General features: G+C 45.1%; 1 protein-coding gene across 6 annotated transcripts in view; it reads left to right on the top strand.

The window, feature by feature from the left end:
* The window catches only part of DGKG (diacylglycerol kinase gamma), a 211202-nt gene that overhangs the window by 29563 nt on the left and 169423 nt on the right, over nt 1-12216 (top strand). For 3 of the 6 annotated variants that reach the window (XM_027586646.2, XM_027586645.2, XM_027586641.2), the window contains exon 2: nt 3529-3839. In XM_027586646.2, coding sequence (XP_027442447.1) covers nt 3773-3839 — 67 coding nt within the window. In that variant the 5' untranslated portion in view covers nt 3529-3772. Of the gene's footprint in view, nt 1-3528; nt 3840-12216 lie in introns of those variants that run through there. The other 3 variants (XM_027586644.2, XM_027586643.2, XM_027586642.2) reach the window with 1 other exon arrangement.

The raw sequence follows: 12216 nt of genomic DNA, 5'->3' as shown, positions 1-12216 counted from the left end.
GACTGATTTCAGGACAACTGAGGAAGTACAGGGTGAGACTGAGACATTTTGTAGTACTAGAAAATAAAGGTGTACTCAAAAAATGATGGGAAGATGTCTGAAAAACAAGAAATCAACTTGAATGAGCCTCCGCTGGCCAAATCTGGGACAATTTGAATCAAAACAAATAATGATAGTGATGGATTATATCCCTCTGAATAAAACAAGAATCCATTAATATAAATAAATATATATATAATATGTAAACATAACATACATTCATACTTATATAGATATATATATTATATTTATTTATATTTTATGTATTTATAGCATTTATAGTATAAAAATAGACATAAGGAAACTGATACAAAGAAATAAAGAGAAAGCTCTTCCTTACAGTAGAATCCAAACTAATAAATATAGAGGGAGTGGAGTGATAGAATTAGAAGTTCTCTATCATAATAATAATTAATCCAGGGGCACCTAGGTGACTTGTTCGATTAAGCATTCAACTTTGGATTTTGGCGCAGGTCGTGATCTCAGGGTCGTGGGATCGAGCCCTGTGCTGGACTCTACACTGGGTGTGGAGCCTCCTTAAGATTCTGTCTCTCCCTCTCCATCATCCCCCACTCGCACACTCTCCCTCTCTCTAAAAAATGAATAAATAAAATAATAAAATAATTAATCCAGGCAAGAATCATCAGTTGGATGCTAAAACTCGTGGATAACAATTTGATGAGTAATTACAAAATTCAAACAACTTGGAGCAGGAGAAGATCAAGTTCAGAAATCTATGGCATAACACAAAGACTTTGCACCCGACAGCTGTCAGCTGATTGCTTAAGTCATATTGCTAAGTGTTGTATTTGCAATTAGGATGATAATGGTAAATGCTTATTGAGTGCCCACTGCGTGTTAGCCATTATGTTGTTAGGTGAGGTTTTGGGATTCTCTGTTTGTTTGGTTTTTGCATATATTAACTCACTCCTAGCACTAGCTCAGTGAGATTTTTATTAGTATTCCCATTTTTGAGGGGAAAACCAAAGGTCAAGAAACACAAAATTTGTCTAACGTCAAATAGCAAATAGGAGATAGAGCAGGATTCAAAGCCCCTGTCTTCTGACTTGGAGTTCCATGATATTCTCTCAGGCAGTGCATCTCTCGGTCACCTCAGATCTAGCTCTGTATTTCTGGGAGTGTGCAGAATGATACAGCCAGAGAGGCATTCTTAAACAAAAGCTTGGAGGTTCCTTCTTTTTCTACATCATATTTACTGAACACCTTGCCTCATCTTCCTCATCTAAAAATAACAAAAGCAATGCTGGATGTACGCGGTCGTTAGGAGGACAAATGGGCTAAACTCTGTAAAGCATATAGGGTAAAGTAGGTGTCCTCTAAATGACAGCCACGGCCTTGGTAACACCAGTGGTAACATTGCATTCCCTGGTTTGATGGAAAATGTTTCTAAAGGTCACCCCTCACTTTTGGACTGAATTGATCATCAGAGGACAGACCATAAAGAGCTTTGTGTATCATAAAAAGATAATTATGTTTTAATCTATAGGCAATAGAAAACCGCTGAAGAATTTTATTACTGGGAGAGATGTGAACTGGTTGGCCATTTAGAGCAGACCCAGGGCAGGAGAGTAAAAGCCAAGGCAGAGAGCCCATCGGAAGGCTGTTGGTAGAGACTGGGAGCGAGACAATGAGGGTCTGAGCTGATGAAGCTGGCATGACAGAGAGGAGGGGACCCTCAACAGACGGTCACTCTGGAAAGCGGTGCCTGGGTTTGGCAGGAGAGGAAGGGGAAAGAGCTGAGGCTGAGCCTTGGACTTCTGGCCTGTGTCCTTGCTCCTCTCCAGGCGTGACCAGAATGTAGAGGAGGGGCAGGTTGGGGACATGGGAACAGGCTGATCTGGGATGGTCTGGGATACACAGAGGAGTCACAGTGGACAGTTGGATATTCGGATCTGGATTGAGGACAGAGTGAAGGGTTGGGGCAGCATGCCTGGGGTCACTGAAGCTGTGGCAGTGGGCCCCTCAGGGAAGGGGTATAGAGCCAGAAGAGGGCTGAGGTTGGGATTTGGGAAATGCCCGTATTTAACGATGGCCAAAGAAGTGGAAGGAGACTGAGGGAGAACACTCCGAAAGATAAGATTGTTTCCAGGGGGCTGTTTCCTGCCATGGCAGAGGCTGCAAAGAGAAGCAAAGGAAGTAAGGAAGGCCTGAAAAATGCCTACTGGATTTGACAATTGTGTCCCCGGGGACCTTGGCGAGAGCAGGTACCAAGGAGCAGAATCCAGGAGGGCAGTGGATTAAGGAGAGAGTTGGACGTTTTTAAGAAGAGAAAGTACAACTTGGATGATCCTGGGGATGCAGGCATCTCACTCCCTTGCCATGCATTCCCACCCACTGGTGGAGAGCTCTGACTGGTGGAAGGTCCTCCTTCCAGAGCCAGAGTCTCCTTCCAGCATCTTCCCTTAGCTCCTGGCCAGCCCTCCAGGTCCACACCAGCCAAGTCCGTGAGCTCCTCCAGATAGCTGCACAAACCTGCCTCCTCACCGGGTGGTCTCATCCAACCCCTCCACCGTCCCTCATATGCTCCAGGCTCCCAGATTTAACTTGATGTCTGACCCTCCAACATGGATCCTGTTTTATGAAAACTGAGCTGCTTTGGCAACATCAGTCTGTATTTCTCCCCCGATTAGGTTGGTAGCTTTCCAACACTTTTTTAAACCTCAACCCAGAATAAGAAATACATTTTTACATTATGATCAGTAAACATGTATGTATAACTGAAAGATGCGCTCTTATTTTCAACTCCATTTCATGCCATTCCACTCTATCCTGTTCTGTTTTGTGTTTTCAAATGCTGGCCTTGGCCCACCATGTCAATTTCATAACCCGCTAAATGGCCTTCATGGCTGATGGTATGACTGACTGCCAGAGCTCACTGTGCTAGGAGGGGCTCAAAGGGAAAGATGCTAAGCTTCTGTCTGAACCCATCCCCTTTCCCTCCCACAAGTTCCCCTGCACTAGGGTGGGCAGGTCTTCCCTCTAATCACCTTTGTATGAAACCACTTCAGTCACTGGGATGTTAGCCAGCCTTGCGGGTATTTGAATGTCCAGAGTAATGGTGGAATTTAGAAATCCATGGAGGAGAGACTGGCTTACCTTTCAAATCATAGCAGATAAGTACTGTCCCTACTTAACTCGTGAGGCATCTGACAGCCTGAGGCATTTTCATGCCTTGAGGATGCCCTCAGGTGGTCCTACTACACCTCTCCTGTGAGACATATAAAATTTCCTGAGTGGAGGAGTATGAATACCTAGTCAGACGGACCACCCACCTGGAGTTGTGCTGGTCTGGTCTATATGCCCTCTTCAGACTTCCCTGGGGAGAGCCCCCCCCCCCCCCCAGACCCTGAGAACCACTGCCTCCCATAGACCTTTCCCCAGAGAACAGTTGGGGATTTCTTTTATAAGAAAGGGTGACTTACGAATTCTAACACTCCCATTCACAGCGTCTTTTCTACTTCTGCCCAGGAGGAGCCAGGATTTCTGACGACCTTGACTACGGATAGAAGCATGCTGTTGGAGCAATAGCACAGGCCTTCTCACATCTGCTGAAAGGTGCCTACCACTGCCATAGACACGGGGATCCTCAGAGTCTCCCAAAGGGCCGGTCCATCACCTACCTGCAATGAGCCAGACCCTGGGCTGGGCCTCATCTTCACCCTGGTGAATAAAACTCCATCCCTGGCCTCAAGCACTCACACCCAGCTTAAAGATGAGTGAAGAACGGTGGGTCTCCCTCACTCCAGAAGAATTTGACCAACTCCAGAAGTATTCAGAATGTGAGTAAATGGATTGACCCACCTGGGGCAGGATTTCCTCTTGGTAGGGGAGAACATTTCTGGAGAGCAGAATAGTGTAATTGTTGCAAAGCCACAGAGAATGAGGTTGGGCCTGACAGATTATATTTCCTTATAAACACAGAACCAGTGTCTTTAAACATAAAAACAATTATCTTTACACTCTATAAAGGATACATGCTCACCATAGAAATTTGGAATATACAGGGGAGAAAATAAAGAGTAGGTTAAAAATCACAGCCAAACTCATGAACATTTTGGAACACTCCCCTCCTGTGCATATTGCCTTACATGGTTGAGTTCCTGAGTATACAGTACCTTTTTTTTCTTTAGCCTACATTTTCTGCCTAACATAATACTGTATTTTCTCCTGTGTATAGCATAATTTTTGAAAGGCTGAAGGCTGCGTAGTTATAAGGTTACTCAGTCACTGGCTTTAAAATACTCTTGTGTTTGGACCCAGTGCCTTTTTTCAGTAAGAACAGAATGCTGATGTGTGTCTCTTTCTTGACTTTGTTCTGAATAAGCCTGGCTCTTCAATGGGGGCTCTTGGTTTCCCAGTAGTTATACCCAGGAATAATTGCAATGCATCAGGACACTTTGGTGGCAAGGCTGATGCTCACATGTGGGCACCCAGCTGTGCCCTCTGCAGGCTACTCCTAATCCTGACATGACAGGAATTTGCCAAGACTGGAACGCCACCTGACCACTGCCCTCTGCACATGTGGTGACCATGGTGTTTGCACAGTGGCACCAACATTTTAGAGCCCTTTGCTTTGCAGACTTCTCAGCTGCACTGACTTGCCTTGCCCCTTTGGTCTAATCACCTCTCCCTTCCTGTTGATTTTTCTGGCGCTTTTGTAAATCACTAGGCCAATGGCAAGTTGACCTGCCCTCCAAAGTTTGCCCAGGGAGCCCTTGTATGCCCTTTTGGCAGCCTGCCTACGGGACAGGCAGCCCTTGTCCACTGTCCTGGTCTGGGAGTCTAAATATTGGGCTTCAGTGCCCCCTGTGGGTCTTGCTCTCTGTGATGTGACAGCCCCAAACCCCCACAGCCTGTGTCCTCTTCTGCACGATGAGAGTTGGACGAGACGACCTCTTCCTGTGATTCCTCCCAGGCCTGACACCCATGACTCTGTGCTCCCCATGGTCAACAGGAGCCCCCATGGGACTTCTGGCCAGTCTCCCTCTTGGCTCCCTGGAGCCCATGGCCTCCTGTCTGACCTTGATGAGCTTAGAGAGACTCTGTAATGTATTGACAAGGAGCAAGACATCACCTTCCAGGGTAAATTACATTTCATTCAGCATGCTCTGTAGTCAGCCAAAGACTGGCCCTAGTCAGGGATGAAAAAGAAGCACAAAGAAAAGGCTTAGCTCTTGAGGAATTGGAATCTTGTTAAGGAATCAGAAATGTGTTCCTAACACAAGCAAAGGGCAGGTTTAAGGTAGCAGGCAAATACCTCTGGCAGAGCTGTCTAAACCGAGTACGTAAATGAGAAGGGAATTTAAAACTAGAGGAATTTGGTATGGGGGAGTGTATTAGTTTGCTAGGCTCCTGTGACAAAGTACCCACACTCTGGGTGACTTAGAACAACAGAAAGTATCTAACAGTTCTGGAGGCTAGAAGTGCAAAATCAAGGTCTCAGCAGGGTTGGTTCCTCCTGAGGACTGTAAGGGAAGAATGTGTTCTAGGCTTCTTTCCTTGGCTTGTAGATGGCTTTCTTCTCCCTGTCTCTCCGTGACATTCTCCGTGTGTGTGTGTGTGTGTGTGTGTGTATCTCCATATCCAGATTTCCCTTTTTATATGGACACAGTCATATTGGATTAGACCCACCCTATTCCAGTATGATTTCATCTTAACTAGCTACATCTGTAATGACCCTATTTCCAAATAAGGTCATATTCTGAGGCGCTGCAGTGGGGGGTCAAAACTTCAACACATGAATTTGGGGGGAGAGGATACAATTTATCCCACAACAGAGGATTTAGCTGGGTGGACTCTGTGGAGGACAGAAGTTTAAAATGTGAATAGTAAGTAGATAGTGGGGGAGGGGGAGAAACACCAGAAACAAAGGGAGAGAGGCACAGAGAGGGATATGTATGGGTGGTAAAGAGAACCTCTGGGCTCTAAGGAGGGGGGGGGTGGGAAGGAGAACAGAGGAGGGATGGGGATAGTAGGAGGCCTTGGGTCGAAGTGTGGGTTGGGACCGAGGTGGCAAAGTTCAGAGCCAGGAATCTGGTGGCTGTGTGCAGGGTGGCCTGAATATAGAAGCTGCCAGATCAGGGAGGTAGAGCAGGGTCTGAAATCTAGTCTGAGCTGAGTGTTGGGGCCAAGAGGGACTGTGGCAGTGAACAAATGCTGATCTGTGGAAATCTGTGGTAGAGGTATCACCAACATTTGTGGAATGAAAGGAAGCCAGCAAAGATAACCTTGAAGACTGTGACTCGTTGGCAGATGCCAACATTAGTATTCAAGGGTGGTGGGGACGGTTTGGGAATGTTGATTTGGGGATGGTGATGACACATCCACTTCTTCATTCATATGCGCCAGGTTGCAGGGAAGCAGCAATGAGGGAGACACAATCCCTGCCCTCAAAGAGCTCCCAGACTCGTAGGGAAAGAGAGATGGGACTCAAAACAATGATGTTCAGTATGACAGGTGCTAAGGAGCGGGGAACACAGAGGAGGAGAACTAGCCTAGCCTGGTGGGAGGCTTCCTGAGGCAGGTGTGGCTTCCAGATGCCAGAAACACTGTAGGAGGGAGGAGGGGAGAGCATTGCAGGCAGAGGAAGTGGCTTGGGGAGCAGGGAAGAGAGGTCATCATGGTAGCTTCGGAGAATGGCAAGCAGGTCACAGACTTGGAGCCTAGGGCAAGTGGTGGTGGTGGTAGGAAAGGATTGGGGGCAAGAACTGGAATGATAAATAAGAGCCCATTGTGGAGGACACTGCTTTCCAAGTGAGGTATCCTATGGGCCTGAGAGGGGTGGTGGTGGGAAGAGAGTGGGCAGGAGAGCTAGGCTCCAGCTCTGACATGGGAATCATTGTGTGGAGGCAGCAAGGAGGGGACACCAACAGGAATGAAAGCACTTCAGATAACAAGCACATGAGGAAAGAGATGAGAAGGTGGGAAACAGGACCAAGAGTCTGCCTACAACCAGGGGTCAGAGAAGGGAAAGGAGTCAGAAGAAGACAGAAGAACCTGAAAGATGCCCGGGCAAAAAGAGTAGTGGGTGGAGGGAGCAGAGGGACAGAGGGGTCCACGTGTGGCAAAGCAGTAGGGGAGGCAGGCGTCAAAAAGAAACCAGACTATTTAGTAGGAAGGGGTTCCTTTGAGGCTTGGGTCTCTTTTTCAACCATCAGCTTTGTCCTTCTCTGACCCCGCCTCATCTCATCCATGTCCCATGACTGGACAAGTGCCCTGGCACTGTTGTTGTAACAGGAGAGGAAAAAAAGCTACAGTTCTTGGAAAATGATTAATCCTCAGAGGAAACCCTGGAAAAGGCACTTCTACCAATTTTAGACACATGCTGGTATTCAGTCAGATTGCATTGCCATAGCAACTGCTCTTCATAACTACATAAACAGGAGCTTTGCGGTAGTGGAATAGCGGAAGTGTACAGCCTAAGAATTGGGAACTTTCCCCAGTGGGGTTACCAGGTAGGACGGGCCAAGAATTTCAGAGTAAGAGGCTCTTGGTGTATTCTGTTTATATAACAAAAACCCTGTACCTTCTTTGGTGGCTTTCTGCTGGGGGTGGCGGGGGGGGGGGGTGGGGGAGAAGCCATGTTAAAACTGCCCTCATAGATGTAGGTATTTATTTTATATGTACACACACACACACACACACACACACACACACACAGTTGATGCATATATATATATGGTAAGTTTAATGTGAGTCAGTAAAGTGTTTGTAAAAAACATACTGTGATATTAAGGATATTTTTGTCACAAAATCAAGTATAAAAATGAAAAATGGATGAAAAGCTACCCATGATCCCATCTCCCAGTGATAACCACTACGTGTGTGTGTGTGTGTAAAATAGACATGCGAGGCTATTTCGTATGCTGTTCTCCTCACCCTAACAATTATCTATTCAATTCAGTTATCTACTGCTGCATCAAAACAACTTCAACCTCATGCATTAAAACAGCCATTTTGTTTTTTCCCACGATTCTGTGACTCGGGAATCTGGACGGGGCACAGCTGGGATGGCTGGTCCCTGCTCCACAGTGTTTGGGGCTTTGGGTGGGATGCCTCACAGGATCCAGCAGGCTTACTCACTGCCATGCTGTTACCTCAGCATTCCTCCATCAGATTGCGCTCTCCAAGTGCTTTGTCATCTCCCAGGGCCTCTGCATGTGGCCTCTCTTTCTAGCTGGCTGGCCTGGACTTCTTACATGTGGCCCCAGACTCCAAGAGCATACAAGCAGGCCTTTTTAACACCTGGACTCCGAGGTCCCTAAACAGAACTGTCTTCACATTCCATTGGCCTGGCCCAGACACAATGGGGCCAGGGAATGGACTGCACATCTCATGGGAGAGCAGCTCACACAGGGCACAGGGAGAGTGTGGACAGCCATCTTCGGAGACTAGCTAGCACACAGTATATCAAGAGGTGTTCCTTTGTTGTTCAGAACTTTCCAGAAGTAAGGCTTTTAGGGGCTGCAGAGATTTCTTTTGATACATTATTTTATTTAACCGTACTGCTGATTGCGATCGTAAGATGTATTAATAGACTCACAGTGTCTAGTAAGGCCAGCTGGTATCCGCATTATGTCCTGCCCTGATCAGACCTCTTTGAGAGCTGAATTTATTCCTGGGCACCACAGTGCATGATGTATATGGACAAACCGGAATGTGTTTGAGAAGTGCCACCAGCATGGTGAGGGGCCTCACAGCAGGGTTATGAAGAAGTGCCTTCAAGTACTATGCCTGTTTGCAGGAGAAGGGAAGATTCAAATAAATAAATAAATAAATAAATAAACATTGCTGTTGTGGGGAGGAGGCGTGTAGTTAATTTTGAATGGCTTCCAGAAGTAGCCCTAGGACTAATGGGAGGAAATCATCAAAGAAAGATTTAAAGCAAGGAATTCATTGATGCCTAATGGTCAAACCTGCCTAAGACAGAACAGAATTAACTTAAAAGCGATTGAGTTTTCTTTCCCTAGATATCCAGTTGATCAAATGACCATCATTAGCCCTTCTAATACTCAGTTTCTATGTTGAAACAGGTTTCTTTTCCACCTCAGAGGGCATGAGTTTGTGGGGAGGCCTTCCACTGACCCTCCCCTAACAGCTTCATATAGAGATATAATCGGTTTATTATCCTTCTAATCCTGATGTTTGGGGAGAGGCAATTATTTTTCCATAATTTGTCAAGGACAAAACTATCCACTTTTTCATAAAGGGAAAAAAGGAAAAAAATGATAAAGCATCAAATTTAACTTTTAACTCTCCAAGAAACATTTTCAACATCAGCCTATGGTTGCTAGATTTTGTAGACTTTTTACACCTGGGAGAAATTTTAAGCCACCATCAAATCCAACTCCTACCCATTTTTCAATGAGAACACTGAGTCCAGAATTGCTCAGTGACTTCTCCAAGGTCACACAGAAGGTCAGTGGTAGAATAAGAATTAGAACCAAAGTTCTCAATCCCAGGTCAAATTCAATTTGCTTCAGTCTAGCTCCAATAAATTAAACAAAAAGTACCCATTGGAGCTCAACCTTCAATGATACAATGGGGAAAATATATATATATATATTTTATATTTATTAAAATATTATATCTATATTTGTATGTCAGTTAAACTATAATAGAGCAAAATTTTAAAGTACATTTAAAGAGAATGAATCAGTAAATTGTGCTATTCAGAAATATATTTCATTAGAATCAGATCAACGCAAAGTTTCTGACTTTTAAGATGTAGGTAAATTACAGCTCAAAATTCAAACCTGTCAGTTTAATATGGGAGTCAGAGAAAATGTTTAGGGATGGTTTATAGAACAATGTAAGGCTCTAAGTAAGCTTCGTTGAAACCTTATTATTTATATGGGCCAGTGGAGTGAGAGTTAATCAAATGTTCTTGGAGTCCTGGGTCCGTTTAAGTGTCATGTCTCATTGCTTCCTTCTTGGAAGGAAACCACAGCTATTTCTCACCCATGTCTTTTGCAGCGTAACTGGCCTTCTTTTCATTCTGATGACTAGGACTCTACCCACAAGCAGTCACAGAATCTATGGATAAGGATAGACTTCTACGGAACAGTAGCTCTCAGATTTGAATATGCACACGAATCTCCTGGAGATCTTGTTAAAAATGCCAATTCTGACTCAGTAGGTCTGGGATAGTTCTGAGGTGCTGCATTTCAGACAAGCGTCCAGGTTGCTGATGCTGCTGGTCCAGGGACCACACTTTTAGTCACAAGAAGGTTCAGGTTGTCTGATCCATTCCTCCACCTTCATTTGGGTTATGACTGATGAGGCCAAATTATTTGAAGAAAAAGTGGGAAGTTTTGCTCTCAATGCCAATTTTGCTTATACAAATAAGCCATACCAGTCATTCAGAGCATTTATGGTGAATCAGAAAATCTCAGTATCCTAAAGAGGGTTCTCTTATATGAGCCCCCAAACCCTCTACTTTCAATGTAAAGTCTTTTTCCCTTATTCTATATGTAACACTGTAGCAGAGTTATCACTTTCACTGGTTCCCCTCAGTAGTTAGCTTGGTAGACCTTGGTGGTCCTCAGCCTTGGCTGCACACTAGAAATACTTGGGAGGCTTTGAACCCTTCCAATGCCCTGTCCACACATTTTCCCGCCCCCGCCCCTGGGATCATTTAATCATAATCTATAGGTGTAGAATCCAGGGTTCCGTAGTGTTTAAAGCTCCCCAGGTGATTCCACCTTGCAGCCGAGGTTAACAACCACTGGTCCAGCTTTTTTCCCGATGCCCCTGGAAATATAGGACATGTGGGACAAGCACAATAACCTAAATCCCTTTTCTAGTCCTCCTTTATTCCATGAATCTTTATTGAACATTGATTTTATGCCAGGCAGTGGGCTCTATGCTGGGGAGAAATATTGCACAGGAAAAGAAGTGTAGCTGGGAGAATGTGTCAATGCGTATGAAGCTGGGCTCCTTACACATGCTTCCCACATTACACTTTGGGGCCTGATTCCTCCTGGCTGAAAAGGTGGGCCTTTTGATGCACTGCTCCTGGATCTGGCATGTCTGTTCTGATATCATTCTCCATCTTTCTGGAACCCTTGGGAAACTGCGCTCTTGCTTTTGTGCACCTCACTGTGTTCTTGACTCCCTGGAATACTTACAAAACTTACTCATACATCCCAGCCATCCTAGAAAGAAGGAAAATCTAGGTTTTTTTCCCCCCCTTTCATGTGCCAACTTTATCTTTTCCCCCTCCTCTTTGTGTCTTTCTTTCCAAGGGTTGAGTCATTTACAGTCTTCTCAATCTATGGAATATGTTCCTCTATCCTCAGCATCATGGTTTTGTCTGTTTTGTGACAGGCAAGCCTTACTAGTCAGCCACAAATATACAAGAATGTTACTAAGGCCTTCTCATCAAAAGTGAGGTCCATGCACCTGCATAATTGGCATCACCGAGGGTCTTGTTTGAAATGCAGAATGTGAGGCCCCAACTCAGTCCCTGTTGAATCAGACCATTTAAACCTGATCCTCAGGCATTTCCTACACGTGTTCAGTTTGAGATGCTCTTGGGCGACTTTGAGGCATGGAGAGTTATTATGCACCTTATAATTTCACTCTCATCTATGGGTTTTCAGGTTCCCATTTGAAAATGTTGATTTATAGTTATTTCAGAGTTTGATGGCCCGACTAGTGCTCATATACTCAGTGTTCTTAACTAGAAGATGGTCCATAAACTTTGGGTTCTGGTTCCGGCAGCACTGCTGACGTTCTGCTGTACACACTGAAAATCCTAATTTGTCTGCTTGTTCAGTTGAAGGGCATCCCTTTCCCACACAAGCATGGCAGTGAAGGTGCTTGTGAGTTGGGCCAAATTTTCTCCTTAAAAAGGCTTTGAATGTGCTCAAACACTAGGAACAAGTGTTTGGTTAAGGTCCCAGAATTCTTGGCACATAAAGCATAAAGAGACAATTTTGGATTGAAACTTCTGAGGGTAGTTGTTACTGCTAGTGACCTTGATCACAGAAAAGAGCCTTCTTGACTCCTGATTTGGGGTAAAACTGCATGCTAATGGTTCAGCCAGTGCAAGTTAATACAGAATGTATCCCTGCCTTGCCACGAAGCTGAATAAGTTGACCTGTTGGGTAAAGTTCCTTAGTGTTGTCCACTTCAGCAATGGAGAATGTCTGC

The sequence above is a fragment of the Zalophus californianus genome, chromosome 1, assembly GCF_009762305.2.
Source record: "Zalophus californianus isolate mZalCal1 chromosome 1, mZalCal1.pri.v2, whole genome shotgun sequence".
Lineage (NCBI taxonomy): Eukaryota > Metazoa > Chordata > Mammalia > Carnivora > Otariidae > Zalophus > Zalophus californianus.
The sequence above is the reverse complement of the archived record's forward strand: the minus strand, read 5'-3'. Positions and strand labels throughout refer to the sequence as shown.